This window comes from Hyla sarda, chromosome 5, assembly GCF_029499605.1.
Source record: "Hyla sarda isolate aHylSar1 chromosome 5, aHylSar1.hap1, whole genome shotgun sequence".
NCBI lineage: Eukaryota > Metazoa > Chordata > Amphibia > Anura > Hylidae > Hyla > Hyla sarda.
Genome location: NC_079193.1, coordinates 235,959,096 through 235,976,572, shown reverse-complemented (window position 1 = coordinate 235,976,572; position 17,477 = coordinate 235,959,096). Strand labels below are relative to the sequence as shown.

General features: G+C 36.3%; 1 protein-coding gene across 1 annotated transcript in view; it reads right to left on the bottom strand.

Annotated features, from left to right (window-relative positions):
* The window catches only part of SCGN (secretagogin, EF-hand calcium binding protein), a 62,000-nt gene that overhangs the window by 32,242 nt on the left and 12,281 nt on the right, over positions 1–17,477 (bottom strand). Inside the window, exons 3-5 of the mRNA XM_056521330.1 lie at positions 6,239–6,331; positions 3,427–3,516; positions 2,810–2,866 (exon numbers count right to left, since the gene is read on the bottom strand). Coding sequence (XP_056377305.1) covers positions 2,810–2,866; positions 3,427–3,516; positions 6,239–6,331 — 240 coding nt within the window. The remainder of the gene's footprint in view (positions 1–2,809; positions 2,867–3,426; positions 3,517–6,238; positions 6,332–17,477) is intronic.

The window sequence follows — 17,477 nt, the reverse complement described above, 5'->3', positions numbered from 1 at the left end:
TGTTCCTTATGGTGAGTAATTCAGTTGGACAACATATTATATTATGATGTGGCATTGCCTCTGACAGTGAGATTATTTTATCATAACGTCTCTCAATGCTTAATAAATGTCAGGTCAGAGCAGATGCAGTTAATGTTTTATTCAGAGCCTGGCAAATGTAGTCGCTAACTGAGATTACGTATATGGATAAGAGAAAATGCTTAACAAATATATGGTAGTCAATGTACTGAGTCAGAGCTGGTATTCTTCTAAAACTTGTGTGCGGCACTAGAAAAGATCATTTATTTTCATTTACTAATGGCTTTGTGCAAACCCTACACTAAGTGGACGCTAATGTTTCCTCTGGGCAATGTGTTTACTTGCCGAACAGATGTGTCTTTTTCCGTTATAATCATTAAACACTCACGTATTTCGTATCAATACTGAACTATTCGTTTATATCAGGCCAACAGTAAAACAATATTTATCTAGCTGGAGCTATCAAGAGGATTGTGCTGCAGAAACAAAATGTCATATTTTGTACTAAGCAGACATTAATATTGAATGCTAAACAAATAACAACAGTAACTATAAGACATTGAGTTCTCATTTTTCTTTAGCTAATTAATAATTATAGCTGTTTCTAAATAAACCCCTTCATGACCCAGCAAATTTTGATTTGTGGCTTCCATCCCCTCTCCCCCCCCCCTCCCCCTGACGAAGTTCCCAATAGCGAAACGTACGCCGGGGCTGGTAGATATGGACTTGGCACCACACATGGTTTTTGTAGTTATTCCTTGTTAATTTCCTGGGATTTTCTGTATATTTGCCACTTTCTTCTCTCATTGTAGGTCAGCAGTAGTGTTCATCTGCTATTTCATTTATTTTAGAGAATCATTTTTGACTTTAGTTGTCCTCTCACTATCCTGAGCCCCAGTGTTTGTGCACCCTTACCATGCTTGACCTCCAGTATATGTTCTGGTGACTTCATTTTTATGTGATTATATTTTTATCTGAACTTATTAAATAAAGATATATTTTGTTTAAGTCAGTTGTTTTTTTTGAGAATTTCTTTGCTACGATTCCAATGATGCCAAAGTCAGATCATTTTTGTTTCGTTTTATGCTTGAAAAAAAATTGAAAACCTGAAAAAGCATAAAAAAACTTATTGCGTATTTTTCTACCTACAGAGCTGTGTTAGGGTTTTTTTTTTTGCGCCATGAGCTGTAGGTTTTAGCTGTTACACTTTTGTGTAGTTCTGTTTTTTAAAGCCTTTTATATTCCATTTTCTGAGATTTGATGTGACCAAAAAATCAGCTTGGTTTTGAATTTTTATTAGTTTATGTCGTAAACCATGCAGGATCAGGAATGCAATAATTGAATAGTTTGGACAATTACACACACGATGATACCAAATATGTTTATCGTTATTATTATTTTTAATTGTTTTGTTTGTAAAAAGGGGTGTAATATTACATTTTTATTGGGGTGGGGGATTTTTTTTATATTTTAAAAACATTTTTTAACACATATTTTGACCCCCTTTAGGGACCTTTTATAGGCCGTCAGTAGATGGCTCACATAGATCATTGTAATGCTATTGCAATTGGCACTCAATTGCTAAGGGCTATCTAAGGAAGCCTTCAACAATCACAGATTCGTGGAAGCCTGAGGAGCACAGGTAAGGCACAGGGAATTCCTTTCTCCAGGTATCTGCATTGTCAGGCCTTTCTGTCCTGAGAGTCACCATTCTGCCAATGCTATGGGGTCCCCTCTCCTATGTATGCCACTACCTCTGATTATGTGATTGTAAAATTCACATTAAAGCATAAACATTATGAATTAAAGATCCATTAACCAAATTGAAAGGACCTTTGATTACAGGTGTATAATTAGCAGGAGGTTAATAGTGTTTTGGCAATAATATAAATTGCAACATATGTTATTACTTTAGCTCTTGAGTATAAGCAACCAAAGTGAGCCAAATTCCACATTTATTCCCAATACCCCCAGAAAGGGAAAATAATACCGTAATTTTGTTTGTTCAGCCCTGGAGTCCTTCCATTCTTAAACCACCCTGATAAGGGCTAATAAAAGGGCAAGATGTGCGATTAAAATGTATAAGCTGTGCAACAGATTTTGCTGTGGGTGTACCCTGGTGTACTTTTTGCACAGCTTATACATTTTAACTACATGCCTTTCCCTCTTACTAGAGCTCATCAGGGTGTATGCTTGGGTAAAAAGTAGGGGTAAAATTAATAACCAAAGACCTGGTTTTGAAAAGGCAAAAGGTATTCCTTCTTCCCAAATTTGATATATGAGAGTTGTATATTAGTCATCTGAGTTTGCAGTGTATTGTGGTGGATCATCATTATTTTAGTGATTTTTGTTTTTTTTGGAGCACATTTTGGGGTCACACTAATACATTGGTGGATTTTAATTGATTCTAATAAAATTAAGTTGTTAGGCACTTCTTTACTTGATTATTGTTTTTCTTATCTGATATACTGTACAAAAGTCTCATAATGTCATCATCTCTGCTGAGTCAATAGGGGTCCACTAAGGAATTTGTCAAATGCTAATATTTTTTTGGGCTGAAAACTGCTGGGATTCTAAGCTAGCCAGTAATCTTAGGAATCTGAGGCTAATACTTTTTAGGATAAAGGGTAGAAAAAAGAGTATATTTATTTTCCCCTGAAAGTCACACTATGTTCAAATGTATCTATGCTCTAAGGACATAGATACAGTATAAAAGTATGATGGAGCAGGGAGCCATTACTGAACAGATGGTTAGAAAATGATGAGTCAGGAATAAGGAAAAAATTATTACCCTGAGTTCCACAGCAGAAATAAATCCACTGCTGTCTTCATCATATTTCCGCCAAATCTGGAGAAAAAAAAAAAGTTTTTTTTACAGTGTTTTGTACATTAATAACCCATATACTATCTTACTTTAGATTACATCACATGAGATTATTTGTGTTGTTGTCACAGTTCCCATAAATATTATACAAAAGTAATAAAGAATGGTACCATTTCAGAAAATAATAGCAGACCCTTATTTCTAATTCTGGACAACCCACTACTTTAAGGCCCCATTCACACAACGGAATTTGTTGGAAGAATTCAGCTCTGAAAAAATCATTGTAGCAGACTCCTATTGTTTTCAATGGGATTCTGCTGCATGGTGCACATTTTCTATGGCATAAATTAAAATTCCAGACTTTGCAGAAAGAATAAACTATTTTTTCTGTGGAATCTATTTGCAAATTCATTGTCATCTAGCAACTGTTTGTTCTGCCAGAGCCTACTCCCTGCGTAATGTCTGTTGGGTGGAAATTTCACTGTGTGAATGGGGCTTAAATCTTACTTCAGAATTCTTTATAGATAGAAACCACACTAAAAAGAACATTCCATTTTAGAAATATTGTTGTTATTCACACCTACCCGCATAAACTCCACACTATTATCCAAGGGGGTTTCTCTACGGAATAGTAACAGAAAGTTTTCATCCTCTGGCAATATCATGTTTGCAAGCTGGAGCAAGAAAACAATAATGTTATTATTGACTTATATTGGTTTTAATTAAACAATAATGAGGTTATATTGTCACCCATTTGAAAACATTATTGGTTGCTTAGAATATTATGGGATGTGTTTTCTTATAATGGACTAAGTGAAATCTAACACAACATTTCATTTTCTAAAAACCCTATCTATACAGTATTTGAAGACTGACTAATATCATGTTGCTTTAAAATATTTGTAGTCTTCAGACATTCAAGAGAAGGCATAAGGTCTCCTGAGGCATGAAAATGTTTCTCTGCACCTAAAGTTAATGTTTGTTTTATGTCAAGAATTGGGCATGTTTGTCCTCATGAGTATTTCACCTACTAAGTAAAGGCGGCTTCAATACAGCTGCTGTAAATGGTCTGGTGGATAGGGGCATGTGCGCTGTCTCATGTCAAATCCTCAGCTAAAGGTGTTCTGCATTGGTCACTTTTTGTCAGCTCAATGGGTTTTCTTATTTCGAGAATATGTAAATCAAGTCAGTAGAAGCAGTGAAACATTGGTTACAAACTAAAACATGCATTTTATTAACAAAAGTACCTGAAAAGTGTATGATGCATAAAAGAATGAGCTAAAATGATCACAATATCATGAATTCTTAAGACATATGTCCACATTTACATTCAGTCATGTGATCATACAAGTTCCCATTTTTTAGAGATTGTAAGTTAGTCCTATATTTGTTGTTTTGATATACCTTTATATGGGGTATGGCTTTCTTGTTTTGGGCCACCAGTGCATCTGGGTTTATATTTTCCATATTCATGGTTTATTTTTATTCCTTTTTATATAGTAATTTTTAGTTATGGTTTAATATTTTGATATGATATCATTAGAATTAATTTAAAGTGTACCTGTCATCAACAAAAACTTTTTATATAATGTAGATAATACAATTATATGTATATTTGTAATATACATTGGTTAAAAAATGTGTATATTTATGAGTGAAAAAATGCTGTCCCTGCAGCCATTGCCTGTGAGGAGTCCAAATACAGGAAGTGAGGACAGGACAAGCCGGGCTCTATGCAGGCTCCTTGCTTGTCAATCATCCTGATGCATGAGCCGGGGGCGTGTCATAGAAGCTCAGTGTACAGAGCCCTGCTTGTCCACCCTCACTTCCTGTATTTGGACTCCTCATAGAGACACACAGGCAATAGCTGCAGGGACAAAAATATACACATGTTTTAATCAATATGATGTATTACCTACGTTATATACATTTTTATGTTGATGACAGGTGCACTTTTAACAGACTTTTATACCACTTTGTGAGGTGCTTATTGGATTATGGCTGGGGTTTCAATAAGGAGGTGATTTTATTTTACTATTACTACTTTTTTTTGTGGTAATCTCAAATGTTATAGTTTTTATCTTTTTTTTTTTGTATAACATATTCTTGCACATGGACTTGCGCATGCACAGAAGCAATTACATGTGCTCTACATGGAGCCAGGAGACTTGAGAACAGAGTGTTATTGGTTTCTGTGCACACACCACATTAAGAAGAGGTGAAGCACAAATAGCAGGCAAGATAAAAGGGGTGCAGACCACACAGAGGAAAGACAAACCCCATCATCTTCCTATTCAGGATAATTTCAGACAGAGATGGCAGCAAGGAACCCTGTGTCAACAAAAGGAACCACACACTTTCACCAGGCAATGTAATAGCTGACAAGTACTAGAACTCTAGGATATTCTGGGGCCATTTAACTTAAAAACAAATTTATTAGGGATACTCCTTTAAAGGGATACTCCGGCCAAAGACATCTTATCCCCTATACAAAGGATAGGGGATAAGATGGCTGATCGCAGGGGGCCTGCTGCTGGGACCCCCTGCAATCTCCGTGCAGTACCCGCATTCTATGCACGGCTGTGTCTCCAGTCTCGGAAAGCTCTTTGTTTTCAGGACTGGGGACGGGATGTAATCCCATGCCCCCTCGTGATGTCATGCCATGCCCCTCGTGATGTCACACGAAGCCCCCTCCATTCATATCTATGGGAGGGGGCATGATGGCTGTCACGCCGCCTCCCTTACACATGAATGAAGGGGTGTGGCATGACATCACGAGGGGGCGTGGTGTTACATAACGCCCCCAGTCCTGGAAACAAAGAGCTTTTCAAGACTATGGCTGGATAACCCCTTTAAGGTCTTGGAGAATTACAGAAAAAAATTATTGCAAAAGTAATTTGTTTTTACACATTCTATTCAAAATTATATAAATAATGCTTCATTTCGTATATCAAAATATGACCCATAAAATGCAATAAACAAGACCTCACACAGCAACATCAGAGAAAAAATATAGCTATAGCTTTCATAATGCAGTAAGGCAAAAACAGAAACATAAGAACACCTTACGGCCAAAATTACCTGTATATCTAAGGGTTAAATAAAGTTGATAAGAACTAAATGTCGTAATGAAGGTCAGTGGTCATGTGCCCTGTTGTCAGTGTAGATGACACACCATGACACTGACACTTTCTAAACAATGAGACACTGGGAACCTAGGAGTCTGGAGGTAGAAATAAAGTGAAATTCATTTTACATATACATGCATGTAAACCCATTTATTACATATTTTCCTGATGGATAATGGTTTATTGTCCTTAATGTGCTTGTAAAATGACAAATTATCATTTCACTGTAATATTATTTGAGGGTTACGGAGCTCTCACATACACTTACCTCTTGAATCTGTAGGCGTCCATCTGAAGTGACATCATATGCAGACATGAATCGGTCCTTCACCCTCTGGACTTTCTCTGTGGTTATTGTATTCTAGAATCCAAGAAACACATGATTATCTAAATGGATTTATAAGCTTTTAGTTCCCGTTATGAAGTTTTTTTAAAGTGTTTTAAATGAATAATTTCAAATATGTATTTTTGTGGTCAGTAAAATATCTAGAAGATAGAGAAGCCGTCTACTAACATATGAAAACTAGATCATTATTTTAGAATATTTTTCTTCATTGGAATACATAAAGTAGCAATGTATATTGGCAAAACCAGGCTGACTAGTATGGTACTACACGTGTGCTGATCGAGTACATAAGGGACTTTACCAAAGTAAAGTACCTGAATGAAACTTTACCGGAACAATTTGTATTGGCCTCCATGATCACCAAACCCACCAACCCAACACCATGCGTTCTGTGGTGCTACATCAGAGATTCAGCTGCACCCCCCCCCCCCACCCCCACCAACTGAACCTGCACGATCTATACTTCCTAGACATCTATTGTGTCACAAATGGAAATCTTTTTAAACATTTGTAGTGTATAGATAAAACTTGGACATGTCTTTTCATGCTATAAATTTGTGTTATCATCTCATGCCTAGGCTATCATTTTCCATTATCATTTTTAATCACCCTATATTATAACTGTTATTACATTGTTTAATTCAAATGTGTATGTTATTTGTATTTTCCAACATACTAAATAAACTAAATACATATTAAATACAATTTTAATATGTATTCAGTTTATTTCCTGTTATTTTACTATAATTACCATGATAAAAGAGGACCCAATATTTTAGCCACTTCTATGGTATATAATGTGGTATTGTATGTTTCTTTACCGATATCTATGAGCCAATTATTGGCCTGTTCTGGTCCTGACCTGGATCCTATACTTGGCAAAAAGAGTAGTTAAAACTTTAGTTTTAGTAATTAGCAGTGCTGATCATGTGATCCAGGCCAGGACTTGAACAGAACTGATAACTGGCTCATGAAGGCACCAGTAAAGAAACAAACTTTACTACATTGTACATCAAAGAGGTGGCTAATAGGCCAAAAAAATATCACTCTATCTGGAAGTGCTTCCTAAACATATGTGTGTATATAATTTTTTTATATGAATTGATTGTAGTCCTGTTTTTCAAAAACATAGCTCCAAATCCTTGCCTAGTGACAGATTGAAAGATAACTTGTTGCCTACTTGCCTGTTAATTCCCTACATTTTTTTATTTGAAGCAAGTCGTACATACTGTACACATATAAATACACATTTATAGAAAATATAAAAGTAAAAACATAGGAGGTAGGGCTGTTATCATCCTATTACGTCCATTTGACAGAACAAGTTTACTGAGCTCAACACGGCTGTCAAGATATGTTCCAATAACCAGACCTATTATCAAAGCTATTGTCCTGTCTTGCACTGCTGTGAGTGGCACCGATTCTACAATAAGAAGCAATAAATGTCAGTTAACTGAACAAGTCAAAGACATTCAGCTAAGAAACGGAATATTTACTTTAAAATCTAAGACAGTTTGTCTTCATGTGATTCCTCTATGAAGATGAATATAGTAAAGGTGTAAGTGTTGATAAGGGAACTAGATTGCTATATTTGCTATACACCCACGTATTTGCTAATAAGTCAAACCTAACAATTCCATTCAATGGTAGCAAGGTGTTATGAAATTTTTCCTCATCATTTTTTTCTCATGTAGCTTCAAAGTGGCATTTAGTGGTAGAGAGGTTCAATTTTTTCCTACTCCCATTGTTATCGATCATGCAAGCTTTCAGTTCAATTTCTCTTTCAATGTTACATCTCTAAATATTTATAAATATAAATTAGGGAAGTAGACCACCCTGTAATTTCTAAAGGAATATAACAAGCAAAAAACTATTCATATAAAATATAGTCTTCTCTTTTGGTCCTAATCTGTCTTCTACTGCAGTCAAGGCTTTAAGATAGATATAAAGACTTCTGCATGTATCGCAGCCTTTCTCCTCACCATCCCATGTCTGGCTGTAACTCAGTTGGCTGCAGCAGGAACTTCCCCCCACTGCATTGTATGAAATAGGAAAGCAGGAATGCTAAACCCTTGCCTCTTAGCTAAGTACTAGGCAGACTGACTGTGTGTGCAAGTTTTTCTTTTTTGTTTAATTTTATTAATATTTCTGGGTGTGGTGTTCCTTCAGAATGTTCAGTATTGTACACCCTTAAAAATTTAACTTTTCATTTATTACCACAACTTAGCCCTTATTAGTATTCAACAAGATACTCGGGCCCTCAATGATGTAATGTGTATGAGACAGGACATTTACCATATACACCAATTTTAACATTAAGTAGGTGTTTACTAGACAAATTACTGATTGATGTAGACCCCGTAGAGTCCAAGGTCAATGAGAAGTTTTCAAGCTCATTGATAAGAACAGAAGCTTGTCATCCTATAGTATAGCAATAAATCTTCAAGGCCCAAGCTCATAGCTGACAGATGTCCAAACTCAAAACAGTCTCTGGGTTACATTTCTCAGATCTAAAGATAGCTCTGACCTTCAGTATCAATTGGACTGTTGCTTTTTCTTTCTACACTAGAAAAATATCCGGTGGAATCTGATTGCGTTGCTATGGCCAATATTTCAATTTTCTATGCATTAGAATCCATACAAAGTGCTATTGTGCTGCATCTCTATAGCTCTGCAGTGGTTTCTAATTATCTCTATTATTAGTTTGAGAAGAGGTATATAGTCGTCATGTTTCACTGGTTTCTTAGGTTATTGTAGAAGGTTGTTCAGAGTTTCTATACAGTTACTTTTCTACAGTTCCAAACAGAGTAAAAGCAAAGAAATTAACTCCCCCTCTCCTTCACATCCCTGTGTCTACTAAGCTATTTAGGTTTTTTCTTAACAGCAAGTATCACTATCTGAAGGTAAGAGCTGAGTTCATGCCTAAATAACACTTCTACATGAGATGAATTTCATACACTTAACTTGTCTATTCTTTGTTATAGTATGGAGTATGATATATTTGTATGTTATGGATCTCCATATTAGCTATGAACATTTTACCGTATTGTATTCAAATACTGTATCTCCAATCATTAATGCCCATAGGGTAACATCACCCATTCTAAAACTCCCCAACACTGTAGTAAAATATCAGTTTTATTTTTCTTTAATTAAATATTGGAACCTGATATCTAGTGATAATAACAGTGAGATTAAAAATAAATAATGTTCCACTCTCTCAGGCAATTGCATTCCAAAATAACTAATTACAATCCATTTTTGGAAATGTAGTACAAACTCCTGGTTCATAGTCATTTTAACACACATGGAGAGAAAGACACTTAAATGTAAGATCATTACCCCCCCATTGGTCCCAGGATGATAGACTTTTCTGCAGCCAGCCAGAACCCCACTCTGTACTGATAAAGCACAATAACCCTGAAACAGCTGTCTACAGATGGATATTTTTTTCCTTTTGGAGAGATTTCTGATTTGGCACCTTTCACCAGTCACATTCTAAGGCTCCTTGCTGGAGTGAAACACTGAGTCGAAAGGAAAGCTGCTTCCAAAAGGTGGCCTCAGAGAGCTATTTTGCATATCCTTCTCAGAATTCCCAGCAGTGCATGAATGGTTATAAGCCTACACATGTCTATATGATGCTCCCCTAAAGTAGAAACATTATCCGTTGGTTCCACAAGGGTAGACCTCTATGGTAGACCTCTCTGCAGGCAGCCAGAACCCTACTCTTTACTGACAAGGGGAAATAACTTTGAAACAGCTGTCTACAGATGAATAGTCTTTCCTTCTGGAGAGATACCTGGCTTGGAACATATTCCCAGTCATATTCTAAGGCTCCAAGTAGGATTGAAAAGCTGACTTAAAGGAAAATCTATTTTCAAAAGGTAGTATCAAAGAGATGCTTTGCATGTCCTTCATCCTGTAGTCTTTGTAAGTATCCACCAACAGTGGATTTACTAATCCAATCGATGGCAGAGTGTATGACATCACACAGTTTATTTCTTGCAAGAGCAAAAAAGTGGTTTAGACTAAACGATCACTGCATCAGGAGTACCTACTCAAAACCAATTATGGGTTGGTCCACCTTTTTGGGCAAAGAAATGGGAGCAGATCTCACAGCCAAACATTTTCAGTAGGCATACAGTCCAGTCAGTTTGGGGGCCAAGGCAGTGTGGAGAATGTATTGTCATGTTTCTCCAACTACTTCCTCATGATATAAAGTATTGTCCTGTTGAAAGATGGCACTGTGGTTGGGAAAAACCTCCTTGGTGCAGATCAGTCAGCTATCAGGCTGCAATGGTGTTCATAACATGTCAGAAAAACGCTTTCTAGATCATGCCACCACCAGCCTGTTGAATACCAATGGTGCACCCATGGTAACATAGTAACATAGTTCGTAAGGCTGAAAAAAGACCAAGAGTCCACCAAGTTCAACCTTTAACCCTAATGAGTCCCTACTGAGTTGATCCAGAGAAAGGCAAAAAACCTTCATACTAGAGGTAAAAATTCCTTCCTGACTCCAAATATGGCAGTCAGAATAAATCCCTGGATCAACGTTCTGTCCCTATAATTCTAGTATACATAACCAGCAATGTCTTACTCTCCAAAAATGCATCCAGACCCCTTTCGAACTCTTTTACAGAGTTCACCATGACCACCTCCTCTGGCAGAGAATTCCACAGTCTCACTGCTCTTACAGTAAAGAACCCCCGTCTGTGCTGGTGTAGAAACATTCTTTCCTCTAAACGTAGAGGATGCCCCTTTTTATAGATACAATGGTATGTGGCTTCATGCTGTTTATGTCAGATGCAGGCCCATCTATTAACTATTAAATATTAACTATTGTTTGGTTTATGATAGCTATAAAGTATGGTCCACTGTAAATGCAACTAATAGGTTAATATTTGCTTACAAGTAATGCCAATTCAATTGCAGCATCTAATAATGCACAGTATAGCCTTGGGTGTATGATTCATTATCTCAAGCTAATAGCCACAGCCACTGTATATCTGGAGATTCTAAAGCTTAGACCACTGTAACAGTTTGTAAAACAGGTTTAATTGGAAAGTGAAATTGTATCCAAATACAAATCTTGCATGATGTATACAAATACATGTATTTAAAGTGTTTGGTAAGCAAATAATCAACTGTGTATATATTTATTTGTATTAAACAAAAAGGGATTACATGATGCATGGTAAAAATGATAAATATTTCATTACATAATTCTATGTGATACATTTAAAGAGAATCTGACAACTATTTCACTCACACTAAACCCAATGCACTGCGTTATAATGCAGGTGAATAGCTGTGAACTGAGGGGTTACTCACATTTTAGGTTACATATTTCCTGAGTTCTGCTTCTGTCGGTTACAATCTCGCTACCATTGCGCTTTAGCACGCAATGGAGGCGGGGAGGCAGGGAGCCAACTCGTACTGCTCCCCTGCCTCTTCAATATTCACTCCCTGGCCTGCTCCCTTCTATGACATGAGAGCCAGGTGTAGCAAGGAGCAGAGCGCTCAGGCCCCCTCCCTCTTGTAGACAGTGTTAGCAATCAAACGATTGCATGTAATAAAACATATTTAGTATCGTCGCATGCAGAAATGTTGGAACTATTTAAAATATAAAGTTAATGATCCCACACAGTAAATGGCGTAAACGCTAGACTTGGTACTAATGAAAACTACAGATCAATAAGGGCAATTTTAAGCATACTTATTTTCTTTTAAAAAAGGTTAACATTTTTAGAGGTAAAATAGTAAAAAAAAAAAAAAAAAAGAAAAAAAAAAGAAAAGTAAAGTAAAACGTAAACCCCAAAATTACTTTTTTTTTTTTTTATAATTTTGCCCAACAAATTGTTTATTTTTTGTGAATTTTGTGGTAAAATCAGCTATGTTAGTACAAAGTATAATTTGTCCCACATAAAACAAGCCCCATATGGCCCTGTAGGTAAAACAAAAAAGAGTTTTAGGAAGGAAAAAGTGTCCATTATCTATTATCTAAATTTATATACAGTTCTTATCTAGTATGAAGGGGCAATAAAAGTTGACTCAAAACTGTTCAAAGTAGACAAACTCTTGAAATTAAACCACATCTATTTATTTTAACCCAGTCAAAATTATATTGTCACATTTCATAGACCAGTGGCATAATATCTCATTAGTAAGGTCTGTGGCTTCAGACCACAGTTTCTATACAGCACTCAAACCCCTTTGACACTACTCAGAGATGTTAATGATAATCTTTCTCAATTTTTCAGGCAAGCCACTATAGATTTGAAAGTTCCTAAGACAACTTATAACACTGTGTGTAGAATAATGGGAGCAGAGTCAAAGGGTTTGATTGTTCTATAGGAACATTTCATGCTAGAAATCAGGGACACAACTGTTGTTACCCTTCTGGTAAAGACAGAAAAACTCCTGGAAATAATGTGAAAGTGACAAAAGTAATAATGGATATATATTACTGAAAAGTAACTGATGAAAATCAGACATTGCTTTTGATTTGTGGTGAACAGAATAATTATCAATAATAATAATAATACTGTTCTTGACAAAATGATAGAATCTGAATTTGATGTTTTGCTGCACAACATTTTGAGGCAGTCACTGCAGTCCAGAGAGTTCTGTAACTCTCAATGAGCCTTCTGCACTTGTCTAAAGGTATATGGTCCCACTCCTTATAAGATACTGCTCCAGCTGTCTCAGGTGTGAAGGTGTCTTCTCCTGCTTGTTTCAGCTGCTTCCACCGACCTTCAATAGGATTCCGATTAGGGCCCATAGAAGGCTACTGTAATGTCCGTTTATGTGTTTTTGTATTTTTCTGTTTTGGTGTCTATGCAGACTTTAGGTTTGCGATGTACTGTTTTCTATGTTATTCCTCCCTGGGTTAGGAAGAGTTAACCCTCCAGTCCTGGGAGGTATAAAAGGCCTCTTCAGGTGTTACTGGGTGTTGGTGATTAGTGCTATTCTGACCGATCTGGTTTGTCTGGAACCTTGTATTTATCTTGTGATATATCTATGTTTTAGCCATGGTTAACATACCTGTTTTTTGATAGATTTTAGTCTGAAGTACATCTGTCGGTTTTTAGGATTATGTATGTCCGTTCTGCTTTAACCTTGTAATTTTGGTCTGTACTCACACTGTTTGAGTCTTGCTTGTGTCTGTTTTCTCTGTTTGGTATCCTGATCTGTATTCCTCCATGTTTGGAGTTTGGTTTTGTATTATTCCTGCTTGGTATCCTGATCTGTATCCCTCCATGTTTAGGAGTTTGGTTATTGTGGAGTCTGTTCAAACTCATCCTGTTCTTAGTCTAGTGTTCCTTGTATTATATTTTTGTTTCCTACTAGGCCAGTATTTTGATCACACAGTGGAGTGTGCCCGCTGGCTAGAAGTCTATTTGGCGTTATTTGATGTCCCTCCATATTTGGAGTGGGGAGTTGAGTTAAGTGTTTAATGTCCAGTGTGAACAGCCTTTTATGTTCCTTACCTGTTTAGTGTTTTACATTCAGTTCATCTGTTTCTCCCCTGCATCTCCTGGTTTCTGCTGTATACTCATTCCATATCTAGTCTTGTTCATTTATTCATATCTGCCATTTATCTTGATTCCAGTTTCTGAACTGTATGTTAGTACACAATATCCTGCTTTGTTTGTATATTTATATCTTGTCTGGTTTATCTGGTTGTTTGGCTGTTGTATATTTATATCTTGTCTGGTTTATCTGGTTGTTTATCTGGTTGTTTCCCCATTATGTTTCTGACCTGTGACCGTCTATGTACAGTATTATTTGTTTTTACGCCATTGCACTTTAGCGCAGGAAGGGACCTGCACCGCGGTTGTCGATCCACCGTTTAGGGCGGAAAGGCAAGTAGGCAGAGAGAGTGTTATTAGACACAGCTTAGGTCTCACTCTCCCTGTCCACCCTCGGTCATGACAGCTACTTCACAATAGTCCAATATTTTGCTCCAAGCCATTGTTGGATGTCTTTAGCTGAGTGTTTTGAGTAAGTATCATGCTGGAGGACCCATGATCTCAGTGTCAGGTTCCTGACACTGGGTAGCACAATTTGCTCCAGAATGATTTGGTAGTTATGAGACTTTATTGAAACCTTTAAAGATAAAAAAAACACCATATGCCAGATGCAGTAGAGTAGCCCTTAAACATATCAGAGCCTCCTCCATGCTTCACAGTAGGCAGAGTGTTCTTTGTAAGACTCATTTTATGTATGGATATATAGAGCTGATGTTACTTGCCGAAAAGCTTCAGTTTTGTCTCATCTGTTCAAAGATCAAACCATTAAGCTTCTAGGAGAAAGTTCTTTGGACAGATGAGACAAGACAGGAACTTTTTGACAAGTCACATCAGTTCTATGTTCACAGACGCAACTGAATGAAGCATACAAAGATAAGAACACTGTAACTATTATGAAGCATGGAGGAGGTTTGGTTATGTTTTGAGGTTGCTATGCTGCATCTGGAACAGGGTGTCTTCAATCTGTACAGGGTACAATGAAATCTAAAGACTTTCAAGGCATTCTGGAGCGAAAAGTGCTTTTCACTGTCAGGAAGCTCGGTCTCAGTCACAGGTCATGGGTCCTCTAGCAGGATAATGACCAAAATCCAGAAGTCTCATTGAGAGTTACAGAAAACCCTAGATCACAGCGACTCTCTCAAAAGGTTGTGTAACAAAATATTAACTTCACGGGACCATGATTTTTGTTCAGGCCAGTTTCATTATTTTGCTTTTTAAAATGATTCTGTTGAACCACAACTTACAAGCAATGTGTCCTTTTTATCACTTAATTTTCGTTAATTTTTATTTTTGTTAGAATGTACGTGCATAATCACTACAGAAGCTATAAGCTGAGACCACATTCCTCCCCTTGAATTGAATAGGGGGTATGAAGGGGATGGAGGAACAAATACAGTTAACTTAACAGATGTCATTTTTTTTTTTATTACTTTAAATTTGTAAGGTTAGTAGCCATAACAACTGCACTCAAAAAAATCACATATCTCTGCACAAGACTTTTATTTGGCTTCTGACTATTTTCATTATTTTCCTGTAATTTGATCAATGTGTAAAATGATAAACGCATTTCAGAAGCTTATTTACTATTATAGCTTAATGTATTCCAGGTCAGCTAAATTTCCTCTAGTGAATGCATTCACTTAATAAATCACCAGAGTTGGTGGATCAGATCAAGCAGCTTAAAGTTGTTTCCAACATCATATTTGTTCTTCCCATCTCCTTTTTATAGATCGTGATATGGTTGTGAATTACAAACGCATTTGACTGGGATTTGTCCAACATCATGTACTACATATTAATTGTCTAATTGTCTAGCTTGTTATCATTTGTATGGGCCCTGGAACAGCTATTATTAGATCTTTGGACTGCTAACAGTAGTAACAATTTACCTAGAACATGGATAATGAATATGCAAAAGAAGCTAAAGTACATTTGCTGAATGTATTTTCATATACAGTGAAGTTCCATACAGCAATATTTACACTGTATATACATACCGTCATGGCCGTAAATATTGGCACCCCTGAAATTTTTCTAGACAATTAAATATTTCTCACATAAAAGGATTGCAGAAACACATGTTCTGCTAAACTCATGTTTATTCCCTTTGTGTGTATTGGAACTAAACCAAATAAGGGAGGAAAAAAAGCTAATTGGACATAATGTCACACCAAACTCCAAAAATGGGCTGGACAAAATTATTGGCACCCTTAGCTTTTGGTTCTCAAGTCCTCAGACAGTTCTCTTTTCCTCTTTCTGTTGTCCATGCTTAGTGTGGCACACACAGACGCACAATGCAAAGACTAAGTGAACTTCTCTCCTTTTTATCTGCTTTCAGGTGTGATTTTTATATTGCCCACACCTGTAACTTGCCCCAGGTGAGTTTAAAGGAGCATCACATGCTTGAAACAATCTTATTTTTCCACAATTTTGAAAGGGTGCCAATAATTTGTCCAGCCCATTTTTGGAGTATGTGACATTATGTCCAATTTGCTTTTTTTCCTCCCTTTTTTTGTTTAGTTCCAATATAAAAGGGAATAAATGTGTATAGAAAAACATGTGTTACTGCAATCCTTCTCTGTGAGAAATACTTCATTTTCTAGAAAAAGTTTGGGGGTGCCAACTGCCAACATTTACAGCAATGACTGTAAATATTATCTATCTATTAGTCTTTAAGCAATATTTTTAAAATAAATGTCTATCGGCAGCTGAATGCATATTGGCTGCTGGATGGGTTGAGGTTGCTAAAATAATTAAAGTGAATATTTAGCCTAGATTTTTTTTTTTACGGATAAGAGAAAGATACTGATTCAATTTTTTTTAGTATATAGTATTTTTTTTTATAGGTTTTTATTTTTAGTACATTTATATAGGGGCAGCCATCCTGCTTAACCCCTTAAGGACCAATACAAATAAACCTGTACGCCCCTGAAAGACCAGGCCTGTTTTTTCAAATCGGGGGTGTCTGTCTTTATTAGAGAATAACTCTGGTAACGTTTTGCCAATCACGATAATTCTGACATTGTTTTTTTGTCACAAGTTGTCCTTCATGTACATAGTAAAAGTAAGCCAATATCATTTGTAGTTTTTTGTTACAATGCAAAAAATCATGAAATTTTTTAAAAAAATTACGATTTTTTGCTATTTTAGCACTAATAGGTTGCATATATTTATACATACTGACCAAATAGTTTATGAAACTTATACTTTCAGATGTCTACTTTATTTTGACGTCATTTTTTTGTTTTTAATTAACGTTTTAAATTAGTTAGAAGCCTAACAATTTAACTTGAAATGTTGAAAATTTTGAAAATTTGAAAAGTACATCTTCTTTTGTGTGCTATGCAAGGTTTGCAGAAATTAAAAGGTAGTAGAACATAGGAACACTCCCCCCCCCCCAAATGACCCCATTTTAAAAACTAGACCCCTCAAGGTATTCGCTGGGGGGTACAGTAAGTATTTTAACACCATAGTTTTTTGGCAGGAATTATTACAAAGTCAGTGTTAAAAATTCAAAATTTGCAATTTTTCACAAATGCATCATTTGGGGGGCATATTTTTTGTACATCACTTCTGATATTGAAAGAAATGCACCCTATATTTTATTTAGCTGCTTGTCCCATGTT